Source organism: Pipra filicauda, unplaced genomic scaffold, assembly GCF_003945595.2.
Source record: "Pipra filicauda isolate LSUMZ 115617 unplaced genomic scaffold, ASM394559v2 scaffold38_size3968069_pilon, whole genome shotgun sequence".
In the NCBI taxonomy this organism is placed as follows: Eukaryota; Metazoa; Chordata; class Aves; order Passeriformes; family Pipridae; genus Pipra; species Pipra filicauda.
This window is the reverse complement of record NW_024104520.1, coordinates 531,004-544,711: the sequence shown is the minus strand read 5'-3', so window position 1 is coordinate 544,711 and position 13,708 is coordinate 531,004. Positions and strand designations below refer to the sequence as shown.

Genomic DNA, 13,708 nt, shown 5'->3' with positions numbered 1-13,708 from the left:
TTTTCTCTCTTCCTTGTTAGTGAGCAGCTCAGAAGGCAAAGGACATGCACCAGCACTCAAGGAGAGACAAAACCTGAGGAATGATTTATGTATAGTCCTGCAGCTTGCAAGTGAAAAGAACAACCCTTTTAGCTTCAATAGACTGAGGCCATAAACATGCTTTTAACCACGAGTTAAAAAACACGGCAGGTGTGGCTTGTTAAGAAGCAAACACAGCACTGACAATTATTCACTGATACACCTGTGACACTTCCACGTGACAATTACCTCATTGACCTTGAAATAAAACCATTTATGCAACTGTAAGGACTTTTCTTATTTACAAACAATACTAACTGAATCATCATGGCTCTCTTTTCAGTACAGCAGCATAGTGGCTTTTACTTTTAAAAATCACAAAATATCAACTAAGAAACTAAGTCTTCCAAAAGGTTGCACATACAGAGTACATTTATTTTCCTTTAATGTCCATATATATGTATCAAACATAGGAGCTCACAGAGTACACATATATACATGTATAACCACTAATTTGTGGGAACCTGCTTTTGTTCCTGATTTTTTGAAGGTGCTCCAGCCTTTCTTAAAATCAAACATTTTACCAACTGATTAATGGAAAACAAGGGATGTTACCTTTCGAAACAAAAAGTCACCACACAACCCAAGTTAACAAAATTATGAAGCCTTTGCTTATCAGAGGATTGTTAAATAAGAAACTAGAGATCAGGATATTAATGTAATGTATGGAGAGAGTGAATACAGTCTCCTGGAAGATGTTTCTGCCTGAGATGAGCTAGAAGACACATCCTCAGATTAAACTTTCATCAGCAGATCTCTGTATTTCATCAATCTTTCATTATGGCATAGCTTAGAAAATCATCTGGTCAGGTGTCATTAGAAAACCTCTTCATCTTCCAAAGCAAAAACTACCCAAATAAATTAGTACAAGCAAAAGAGAGTTAAAAGGAGGGCCTGGAAATACACATTTCTACAATATTTTAAAATTGAAACACTACCTTTCACAACAAATCCAATATGTTTTTTATACAGGTTCCTGGACTAGAAGATATAGCTAATTAACAAAAGTCAAGTGCAACAACTTCTGGAAGACCTTCATCCCAGAAACTGGGATGTCACTAACTTTGTGGATGCTTAATCCACCAAAGCAGCAATGTGATCCCCTCACTTTTTTTCTGATGATGGCAAACTCATAATCAGGGAAAGTTGCTTTTGCAGTCAGTGAATGGCTGTGGTATTTCTCACCTCAGTAGCAACAGGTGATTTTACCAGGATGAGCCCAAGGACTGTTTGCTAATATATACATGAAAAGAGATGCAGTGCAATTTCCAGCTCAACAATATGTTTTTCTCAGCTCGTGTTCTCCTGTCACCAAACGCTTTTTTCTTGCATTAGTGCTTTTTCAGCAAGCGCTACATCGTTTATGCTACCTTTCAAAACATGTTTCCTAGACTAAACATCTCTATGCCCAAAACACATTGTACATCTGATTATTCAGTCATAAGTTTGTTCTTTCTGCTTGTCCTTTGGATCTTCTGCTATTTAACATCATCTGCAGTCTGAGTTTACTTACAAATAATGGCTACAATGCTTTTCCTGCAGTCTTATTTTTTAAAATGTGTCAATAAAATATTGAACAAATTACATTTCAAAAAGGGTGGGCTCCAGTCCTGAAAGTCATTCTGGACACAATATTTCTGTAGAAGCACCTATCAAGATGATTACAAAGGGCTAAGAATAGGAAAGCTCTGAAATCAATCTTATGAAAAAAAAAATAGATTCCAACAAAAGTGGCTAAGAACATTATTGTGCCAGCAAATGAAATATTAAGGCTAGTTTTGATTGCGTGTTTAATACATAAACACAATATATAATAAACTTCAATAAACTATTTCTTGTTGTTACTTACAGTAATCAATCTAGAAAAATCATATTCTCTTGAAACAAGAAATGTTTGAACACAGAAAGGCCCACTCCCAATACTGACAGTAGAAACATGAAAAAAGGTTAGTTTATTTGCTCTTCCAGGTTCTCTGTGTTGTCAGTGTCGCAAAACCAACATCTTTTCAGGAAAACAGTTGAGAAAGCTTCTACTTTTTATGACCAAAAGGTAGAACTAGATTTGTTTGAGGGGTTGTTGTTGCTTGTATTTTTTAAATTGGATCTGTACTTCTCCCACATATGCCATAACTGAGTATTTTTTTTTCTTAATAGAGATATGAGTTTTTGCAGAAGTCTCAGCAGAACTGGAATTCATCTTTGGCCCCCAGATACGGCATGTAAATGGGCAGGAGTGGGATCAGAGATGCTATTTCCTGTGCCCAGTACATAGTTTTTGGTAAATGCTGTGGGATATCATGACAGATCTGTAGGTCAGAGCAGACAAAATGAGGTCCACACGTGATCTTTCCCAACAACTCCTGCCCTACTGATAGGGCTTATATTCATCTAGAAGAGTCTGCTATTGCCTCCCAACTCCAGATACATTTACCAAAAGCTAACAACATTATTGGTGTCACTTGGTAGCAAAAGGCATATTTCTCTTAAATGTTCCCTTAAAACATTTATGATTCTATGACCAGTTCTGTTCTTAGGAGAGGTAGGTACCCAGTCTGAGGAAATATGACCCATTATCTTATTTTATAAACAACATAATGGAATTATTTTATTTTTCAAAGAAATGTAAGTATTTGGAAAAAGAACTGTAAATGCTTAAAAAAAAAATGAATGAAAATTAAAGCTGCTTCCTTTAGTCTGTAAAGCTGCATCAGATTTAGGTGCCCCTTAAGATGCTCTATTTATTTTTTGACCGAACTAGCAAGCCACTACAAAATCTGACTTGAAGGGAAATGTGCAATGCAACCATTTTCTAATGCAAACAAAGCACTCTAATGGTTTATTCATAAGTTAAAACCTTTCTACTTTGCAGCATTTCAAACTGGATTTCTCCCTTTTAGATCTCTCAAAAATCTGGATCAGTTAAAAACCAGTTATAACCTGCCCCCTCCAACCATCAGTCATTTATAAAAATAAAAAAATTAGAAAGAGTCACCCTTCCTCTTGGAAATTTAGCCATTGATAATCAGAAACTTTGAGGAGGATTATAGAAGCTTCAGAAAATCTTTTACTGGGAAAGATTTCTGAGGTTTGAAATGACATTTCCCATCCGAAGTCGGAGACAAAAAAACCCCGCCTGCTACTGCAAATATCTTGATAATCACAGAATCATAAAATGCCCTCTGGGTTTGAAGGAACCTCAAAGATCACCATGTTCTAACCTCCCCTGCCTTGGACAGGGATACCTTCAACTAGATCAGGTTGCTCAGAGCTCCATCCAACCTGGCCTTAAACACTTCCTGGGATGGGGCATCCATAACTTCTCTGGGCAACCTGTTCCAGCACCTCACTACTCTCACAGTAAAGAATTTCTTCCTAAGATCTGATCTAAACCTACTCTCCTTCAGTTTGACACCATTCCCCCATGTCCTGTCACTACATGCTCTTGTAAATAATCTTGCCCCATCTTTCCTCTAAGCTCTCTTCAGGTACTGGAAGGTCGCAGTTAGGTCACCCCTAAGCCTTCTCTTCTCCAGGCTGAACAATCCCAATTATCTCAGCCTTTCCTCATAGGAGAGGTGCTCCATCCCTCTAATCAACTTGAACTCACTCCAACAGGCTGATGTTCCTCCTGTGCTGGGGAGCCAGAGCTGGATGCAGCACTCCAGGTGGGGTCTCAGCAGAGCAGAGTACATTGGCAGAATCACCTCCCTCGCCCTGCTGGCCACGCTGCTTTTGATTGCAGCCTAGGATACAACTGGCTTTCAGGGCTGCAAGTGCACATTGCCGGGTCACATCCAGCCTCTCATCCACCAGCATTCCCAAGTCCTCCTTGGCAGGGCTGATCTTGATCTGTTCATCCCCCAACCTGTATATACTGCGGGTTGCCCTGACCCAGGTGCAGCACCTTGCACTTGGTCTTGTTAAAACTCATGAGATTCCCATGGGCCCACTTCTCGAGCTTGTCCAGGTCTCTCTGGATGGCATCCTGTCCTTCAGGTGTGTCAACAGCACCACTCAGCTTGGGGTCACCTGCAAATTCGCTTAAGGTGCACTCGATCACTTCATCTATGTCATTAATGAAGACATTAAATAATACTGATCCCAACAGGGACCTCTGAGAGACACCACTTGTCACTGATGTCCATCAGGACTCTGTGCTGTTGACCACTACCCTCTGGGTGTGACTGTCCAGCCAATTTGTTATCCATCTAACAGTCCACTCATCAAATCCATCTCTCTGCAATTTAGAGGGAAGGATGTTGTGGGGGACCATGTCAAAGGCTTTACAGAATTCCAGATAAATGACACCTGTAACACTTCCTTAGTCCACTGATACAGTCACTCCATCATAGAAGACCACTAGGCCCTAATCAAACATGGACATAAACAGCAGCAGCTTGTTAAGTGTTACTCAATCCCTACTACCCATGTGTCAGGATGGGTAGTGTCCTAAGATCCTGGACTTATTCCATGTGAATGGCAATGTTTTTGCTAGGTCAAAATTCCAAGTGGGACAGGGAGACAGCTCGCTCTCCTGCTCCAAGTCAGTCACTTTCACAACCCTGTTCCCACAGCGATGTTACCTGACAAAGAAGGATGTTACCAAAAGAACACCTGTCAGGAAGGAAAACTAAGGAAAGACTGCCTCCAGGGCAGGAAGGCCTTTAGCACATACTCCTGGTTGTTCCCTACAGAAAGGAAAAACTTCAGCTCCCAGGCAAGCCACATTTCATGGACAAATCTTAGTATTCTGCAAGACCCCTGGGAATTTTCTTCCATCAAGAGCTAGAAGTAATGGTAATGGCTTAAAACCATTATTTTTTCCTCAATCCAACTTTTTTCTCCATCAAATCAAATATCTCAAGAAAGTGGCAACACATGCATACAATCAGAGCATAGGTGGCACATTTAACTTGGACAAGCAGGAAGAACTGCTTTCATATAGCCAGGAGAAACATACTATAGGACATATTTTAAAACATGGTTTTATACTGAAAAGTATTACATGTATCTGAAACAAAACGATGTTGTGTATGCAGTTTTATGCACCTGGCTAAATTAATCTGAAAGGTTTGTTGAATATGGGTTTAGCAAAGCAGCATATAAGTGATACACTATGAAAAGCAGAGTTTAAAAAGTAACACTAGCAAGAAAATAAGAATTTACCCACCTTCCCATAGCCCCAGAACACACTTATATGTACTCTGTATCAGTAGACCAAAATAGCACCAAGTCACGAGGGATAAGGAGAGTGAAGACTTACCGACCATTGTCACGGCCCACACCCCAGACTCTGATGCTCACAATGGGCTGCGAGTGCAGAACTGTGCGGTCCATGGGATCAATCAGGTTCAGCATGTCATTTTCCAGTATAAGGTACATGTCTTTGCCCTGCAACTCCAGACAAAGTACAGTTACACAGTACATCCCCCTCTCAAACCGACTGGGCTCAAGGTGCTATGCCTGTGCTGTTCAGACTTGCTTCCTCTTAGTTTACTCAAAGTTTTGGTTTGTTCCAAGAGCAACTGAAAACTAGTTCATATACTTCCAGTGTGAAAAAGATGTAAGACACTTTCTTTCTACTACATGTTTAAACAATGCCAATCACAAAAGGCTTTGATGTATTTTAAATGCAACTCATTCAAGCCCAAGCTATTGAGTTCTTCAACAGATTCTGTGTTCATCTTTTCTTCAGTAAATTCTTCCAAATACATGAGAGGTCACGGTCTGTCTCAACAGCAAAAGCTTATATCAAAACCTGTACCCATGAGGCAGAGTTCCTTCTTTCAAAGTGTTTTGTTTCCATAAACTTTACCAATGGATTATGGGAAGAGACAGCAATTTGTATGTGTCAAAGGATTTACAAAATACTCTTTGAAGAATGATTAAAGGGGAAAACCTAGCATTAAGACCAGACTGTGAATTCTGCTAGTGATTGCAGAATCCTGGAGCCAGGATTTCTCCCTAACTCTTTGGCATGTAAGAACAAGGATAATGCTTTTTCCCCTTACAGAAAACAAATTTAGAGACAATTTTCCTTTTGATGCTAATTCACAAATGCTAATCTTCCCCCTATTGCTAGCATTTGTAATAGGTCTGCTGCCTGTCCTATCACATGTAATACACCTCTTCTTGGAGGCCGTTCACATACTCTGCAGACCATGAGATCCCACAGAAGTGATCCCGGACCTATTGTCGAGAGTTAAGACAAGCTCCTGCCAATCAGAAGAAGAAGGTGGAACCTGTGAGCTAAACATAGAGTAATTTGTTTCCTCTCTATTGTACCAGAATCTATAAATGAACAGAAAGAATGGAAAGGATCTGACTCTCTACTGACAAATGTTTCAAAACCAATCTTTTCCTTCACCTCAGCGACACAGAAACCCTCTTCTCGCTTGGTTACAGTGGCTCAAGTCTCAATGATGTTTAATTTTGTGTCTGGCTAAGAAATAAATTCATGTCACTCTGGGAGCCTTCTGCCACAGTTTGTAGGCTAGGCAGCATGGGGCAGGCACTGCCCACCTCCTTCCCAACCCCAGATCTCCTAACAGTGAATCAAAGAGGAGCTGTGACACAGAGCTGGCAGTGCAAGTGCCAAGAGGGATGTGGGAGAGATAGGGGACACCTGGTATATGTGATGCCAACACAAGAATATATTGCCTGATGGGAAAAAGTACAGCTGTGGTAGAGATGCAAGGCTGTATATATAGGCTGCTCCTAGAGAAGCAGAAACAGATGTAGCTGTGATAGTCATGCACAAAAATGGGGCAAATCAGCAGCACTGAGCTGCTAGCGACATAGAGAAAAAGAAACATGGGAAATAAAACACAAAAGCCAGGATGACACCAGACAGACCAGGATGATGAAGGAAACCAAAGAGAAAACAGAGTCATCACAAAGAAAAAGTGGGAAAAATTTGCTTGGAGGTCAAAAGCAGTAAATAAATTGTGTGAAGAATGCTGCCAAGTGTCACAAAGATTGCTTTTTGGATCCATTTTCTACTTAAATATTTGTTCCAAAAGGAAATTATTACAAGAATGTAAAATTTGTTCATCATGCAAAATATACTGGGATTAGAGTAATGAAACTGAAACCAAATTAGCTGGAAAAAAATTGGAGAATGGGCAGATAAGCAACATAAGTTACAGGAAATTATCCTTGTAATGCTCAAGGGACAGCTTGTCCACAACCAGAAACAATATATTTTGCTAATTTTTGTAGCCTTATTATACAAAAGCTATTTTAGAGATGGAAACACTGCATAGGGCAAAAAGACATTATTTAGACAGACTGGGAGCTTGAGCATAGGCTTTAATGTCTCAGACTGCTGAAGAGCTGCTGAGATCTCACGGTTTGAGATGAGGAAAGGGAAGAGCCATGCAGAGAAAGTAAACAGAGGGAAGAGAGGGTCAATGCCAGCACATGACCCAGAAGTGTTACAGGCTGAGGTATACAGGTCAATGGCAAGAACGCATCTTTTTCATGTAAGTGATATTGTAGTGTACAGAAATATAATGCATGACAGAAGAGCAACACAAACAGATGAGAAGCGTTTTTCTTTTTAGATTTTACAGGACAGCAGACGTTCAAAAGTTACAGGGAATTTCTTTTGGAGCAAAGGGCATGAAATCCCATGTTAAAGCCAGTAACAAAGCTTCTGCAGGGTCAGGATTTTAACCAGGGTATAGGAGTTTTTGTGTTTTGTTTTGTGTTTTTTTTTAAATCATGAAAACTTGGTGATGGTCCTAGCCCCAATTTCACTTTCATTATATTCTAGCTAAAGTAAATCTTTAGGCAATCTTAAAACCCCTATCTGCAGTCATCAGTTCTAGTCTCCTAATAGATTTCTGCTATAATTGTTCCATCTGATGGAGCTGTCAGTGACACAGCACTATTTTTTTCAGATTCCTCTCTAAAACACACCTCTTCCAACCACTCTTGAACCTTTACATAGCAAGCAGAAAAATGTGGTTGGTTATAATGAATTCTTTTAAAATCAAGAATACAATTTATTTCAGGAGCCACCTATTAAAGCACATTGTCTCTATTGTTTTGTCAGGCTGATTTTTTTTTTTTTTAACAAATAGCAGTCTTAATTGAAATATCCATTCAAGAGGACCAAAACTTTTCAACAGTTTGGCTTAAAAACCCACAAGGGTTTCCAACAAAGAACAATGGAATAGACAGAGAGAAATATGGGAAAATGTGAACATTAACTCTTAAAACAAAGCACATGCAATCAAAGTAAACAATATATTTCAAGCTGACGAGAGTTCTGTCATCTGAAATACGGGTGAGATTACACACACGTAAAGACACTGGGGTTTTCCTCCTCCTGGGATCAGCAGTAAGTCCAAAGTCCATGACTGACACACCTCTAATTGCCTGTCTAGCTAAATTATCTAAATAAAACTGATCCCAGATGTAAGGAAAAAGGGAAACCTATGTTATTTTGTTTATTTATATATACAATATTTATTTCTTACATAGAAAAATCCTTCTGAAATTATTTGAAATAGATGGAACACTATAAATGAGCTCCTTTAAACATAATTTTAATTTTCAAAGAGGCACTTGCTCTCTGTAGCACCTTGGCACTGCTGTGGTCATAGCCAGGATACCGGACTTGAGCCTTAGACTGCAACAATGACTTGGGAGACTGAATGATATTTTTCCTAAAATGTTCATTTAAATAGACAAGTCTTTCTTTTAATTTCTTTTTTGTCTGGCAGTACCATTTCTCTTAGATCACACAAAGGAAGTTACGACATTCACTCTTTCATCACTTATATATTCAGATCTTGTGTGGCAAATCTACACTAGTGTAGCCCGCCTGAAAACATGTCAGGAGAGAGGTAGAGAATAAGATTTGGCTGAAGTTTAAGTTGTTCCATGAACAAACAAATAACAAAAATGTTTTACTGTGTCTCCTATGCCCCCTGCACCTCCCACCTTTTCCTTTCTTGTTTCACTTACTCCATATCTTCCACTTCTTCATCTGTCCGCAGCACACCTATTTTTCACACCACAAAACCTCAAGCTTCCTTTAGTTTTCCCCCTGAGTTCCCACAGCATTATCCTGTCTCTGCTGCCAGTTCAGAAAGCACCATAGAGCTTGCCAGGTTCGGTTGATGAAGGTGCACCAACCCTTCAGCAAATCGAGAGCTGGGCTCTCTGTTTTTCCTTCAGTGTGTGGGAATTCAGCATCCTTCAAAACTGGATGACACTGGTGCACAGATTCAAGAGTTGCTGGAGAGGAACTAGAAGACAGACTAATGACATACAATTAATTTCCTTCTGAAACTGATAAAATAATCATCTTAAAATAAGCCATCTGTCCATCAGTCCCAATCTTTTCATACGTTTCAGAAGCACAGGTCATGCCAGTCTGGGTTTCCTCAAAGCTCTCTGTCACAGGCAAACCTTCAAAAATGCTGTTCTAAAGCACCACTCTCAAACTTCTTGAAGACTTGCACTAAATTTCAACAGTTTGGCTTATGTGTTCCCAGCACTGTCATTGCACAGGTGTGTACCAGTACAGATGTAAACATGAAGGCAAGATCTTTGTGGTATCTGCTGTCCTGAGCAGTTTGGAACAAAAAGGTCAACATTTTCCTTGAACCCTTTTTGGCAGTGCCAGCTGGGATAGGGAAATCCCAAACACAGAGCATGGACACAGTTGTCTACAAAGTTGTTCTTTCAAGATGTTTTATGACACGAGAGGGATGTTCCAAGAGGAGGAAAAGTTCACCCTCTTCTTACCTCTCCCCAGATGCCAACAGTGTCTCTGATGTCATTTTTACAGTAAGAGAGTTGTCTGATGCAATTGTTCACAGCAACACTGCTTTTTCCAGGAGCTAGATCTTCTTCTGCCATTTCTACCCAGCCCAGAGATCGCACAGCAAAGCACTGAAAAGAAACCAGAAAATATCTGTCATGCAACAGAAACCAGACAGTTAAGGTTAAAGATCCCCAGCTAGGAGGGAAACAAAATTAAGACCTTGTAGATGGGTTTATTCTCAAAGATAAGTAAATGAAAACATAATTTGTGAATTGCAAGGTGAAAACATTCAAAGAAGAATGCATGACTTGCTATGAAAAGTATCTGTGGAGGCAACAGTAATGCTTTTCAATAAAATACTTCTGTTTAATATAAAGAAGGAAAAAAGGGAGCAGAAAATAGTACGACAGAAAAATAAAGGAAAAAGCACAACTACAGATAGAGTACAATTGAAATTTTAGCTGGGATCTAGAGCTCTAATTGAAAAGAAAGAAAATACTAGTGGATTATGTCTCTTGTGAGATACCCACTCACTGTCTGGCTTTTAACCAGAAAATTACACTTTTTTGTGGATTACAGCAATCACTTCTGCAGTAAGTTTAACTAAAGTAGCAAACAATAACAAATTCAAAGCACTAAGAAAAAGATAAGCTACCATAAGAGGAATGCAGACTTTTTCTAGAAGACATTAAAAATTACCTTTAAAAAAACCCACTTTAATTATACTTTTTTTTTTAGCAGAAAGATGTTTAGCCAACCAGAGCACTCAGTTGGCAGAACAAGCCAAGGCGACATTACTTTGCACATATGGTGCTTTTCGCAAACAAAACAAAAGGGGAGAAATTGAATAGCACCATCCCTACCCTACATCTACTAGAGCAGAGAATAAAAAGCTTTAATTCTGAGAAAAAAACCCCATGCACATTTGCTCTCAGGTTTTATGGTGGGAGAAATACAGACCTTCCACTAAGTTAACAGCTGTTTGTCTATGAGACCAAGACTTGCTCCAGAGAATGTTACAGGAATCTCACTCCCAAACAGCAACACGCAGCCAGCAATAGGCACAACAGACTGACTGTTGCACCTCCCTGACGACACACCAAATGCTTAAGATGGTCCCTAAAGGTTCAGCAGTAGTAGACCAATACTCATTGTCCAGTGCTGCTGCCTTGTGCCACAGAGCCAGAAAGCAGACAACCATCCTGGATGCTGCAGGAAGGAAGGCAGCACCGGTGACTGTTGGGAGTCCTGCTGCCTCCAGCAGCACCCTGCCACACGGGCAGGCAGCTCAGGAGCAGCAACGGCAGGTCCATGCTGGAGCTACCAATTAATCCTTCTCCTTGAGATGCAATAAATAACTCAGCTTCAGAGTTCAAAAGCTGACACTGAATATTCATTTGCCACCTTCTAAAAAATGCTGTAAAGCCGGCAAGTAGATCAAGCTCACACACCATCACTAGCGTGCCATTTGGGAACAACTGTCCTCAAAAAGAAGCTACCACAAAACACCAAGGTATTTTAAATATGCATAATATGTCAAGTTTGGCAAACTAAGGGAGGAATAATATTCACCAGTGAGTAAAAAGATTAATGAGTTTCTTCCTCATTTCCTTTAAAACTTCTCTCCTCCTTCAGCCTTCTTTCATTTTGCACAACTGCACTCATCCAAGCTCACTTCACCATGAAGGAAACCCAGCTTAAGAGCCTGCTTCCCATACCTCTGGTACCTACCCCAATGAGTCACTAATGATGCATCTCATCTCGAGCATCAGACAGCAAATACGCTCTGCAATTGTGTAAAACCCTTCAGTGAGTGTGACTAAAAAATTAAAGCCTTTGATGCCTCCAGATTTTTTGTGGATTTTTTTTTTCTTTGCAAAGAAGGGAATCAACATGTAAATTCTCCCATGCTGCTCCCTGACCCAGCTCCACTGGAAACCCAGGGAAGTGCTGACTTTCAGTTCTAAATGGACATGAAGTAGAAGGTGAAAGAGTAGACAAAGCAGAGTTCACCACTCAGGGGTGCTCTTCACTTCAGGGTTACACAAGATATTAAAATATCAACTTTTCAGCAATTATTACAGTTGTCTAATCTTAAGATTGCGGAATTGTTTCTGGCACATCAGATGCTCATGAATCTTGCTGAAAGTGCTGCTATACCCACTGGGGTATTAAATATTTATCTTTGCAAGCTTTAAAAACACCAGTTTTTACTGTACCAGAAGAAAGGGTTTTTTTTGATAAGTATTTAAATATTAAATTGAATAGCAGAATACTAGCACAGAGAAACATTTTCTAAATCATGAGAGGTGAAGAACTAAATATATACAACAAGCATACTGTTTCCTCATTACTCTTCATATCTCTACCACATCTGCAATTTGTTAGCTGCTTTCTGAACACAAGGATGAATATAGAATCACAAATGCTTTGGGTTATAAAGCATTTCTAACCTGCTGTGGGCAGGAACACCTTTCACCAGACCAAGACGCTCAGAGCTCCATTCGACCTATATACTCCTTGCACTGAACAGTGTGTATCTTAAGAAGGTCAAAAATGGTGAAAGACAATCACTTCAAACTGACAACAGGTAAATCTCTGATTAGTAAAGATGGTAAACTGTTTTGGTATTTTTTTCCTGGCCTTTTTTATTTAAAAATTATTTAAAATTTATTTAAAATTCTCCAGCAGTGGCATCCACTGTATTTCTTCAGACCACTGTCATAACAGTACAGTGAGCTGAACAGGACAGTCTTATTCACCCCACGTATCCCCCTCCATGCAAAGGGCTTGGCTTCCTTCCCCACTTCCATTCCCTGTCGGTGCTTCCAAGTTAGGAAGACCTGAGAAAACCCCATCTGGCAAGTTTTTTTTTGTGTATTTCAAAAGAAGCCATTACCATAACTCAAATAAAATGCTTTAGAACAGCTTCATGAAAACAAACCAGTTTCCCAAATATTGCAAACAAAAACCTCTCAATCAACACCAGGGAGACTCAACACCCCACTGACAAGGCAACACATGTACCGGAGTATACACATAAATGAAACTTTCTTTTGCTCAAAATACACCTAAAGACCAAAACCCTTCTGTGTCCTGGTTAACTGAATACACACTCTGATGTGACTCGGCAGTGATGGCAGACCTTCATGCAGATTTCTGAACTAGAAAATATGTGGACTCAGTATTGTGATACACACCACTCAGCACCAGTACATAAACACACATCTGTGGGGTGAGAGAGAGGTGGAAGTCTGAGCACACATGCCTGTATGTCTGTCTCTCTCTGCATATTGCCAGCAGCTGGATTATAAGAATCCACTTCATGTTTTATTGCTGGTTGCTTTTTTTGCTCCCCTTCATTGCTTGACTTAGAGGTTCTCTTCTCTTTAAAATAAAAGAGCACAAAACCCAGCAGAAACAAACCACCTAGTGTCTCCAATCAGATATGACCTAATTTTCAGACCGTGGCTAGCTGAGTTAGCTGTGACAGCAGAATTGCTTAGTCCTCTAGCACACTAATACAGCATCATGCTTCCCTGGCTCCCAACGATGATACTCACAAGCCAAGAAACAAAGTACTTCCTTTGACCTGAAAGAGCTTTGCTAACACAACCTCTTTTCTTCTGGAACTAACATCTAGAGTCAAACTAAGCTGAGCTGAAAACCAGAGTGCAGCTCTTCTTGATTATGAGCTCAATAAAACAAACATTCCTTGTAATGCCAGTTCGTTATGCACCTCTACTCAAGGCTCACAAATAATTACTGGCAAGTCATAATTATTGGCCTGTCATAATTTCAAAGTAATCCCAATGCCAACTTCTGTTGACTACCTGATCTCTTTCTCTG

At 39.8% G+C, this 13,708-nt stretch overlaps 1 protein-coding gene across 13 annotated transcripts in view; it reads right to left on the bottom strand.

Moving 5' to 3' along the window:
- APBB2 (amyloid beta precursor protein binding family B member 2) overlaps nucleotides 1-13,708 on the bottom strand; it is a 179,423-nt gene that overhangs the window by 37,431 nt on the left and 128,284 nt on the right. For all 13 annotated transcript variants that reach the window (XM_027731626.2, XM_027731624.2, XM_027731628.2 and 10 more), the window contains 2 exons: nucleotides 9,841-9,987; nucleotides 5,342-5,469 (listed from right to left, as the gene is read on the bottom strand). In XM_027731626.2, coding sequence (XP_027587427.1) covers nucleotides 5,342-5,469; nucleotides 9,841-9,987 — 275 coding nt within the window. The remainder of the gene's footprint in view (nucleotides 1-5,341; nucleotides 5,470-9,840; nucleotides 9,988-13,708) is intronic.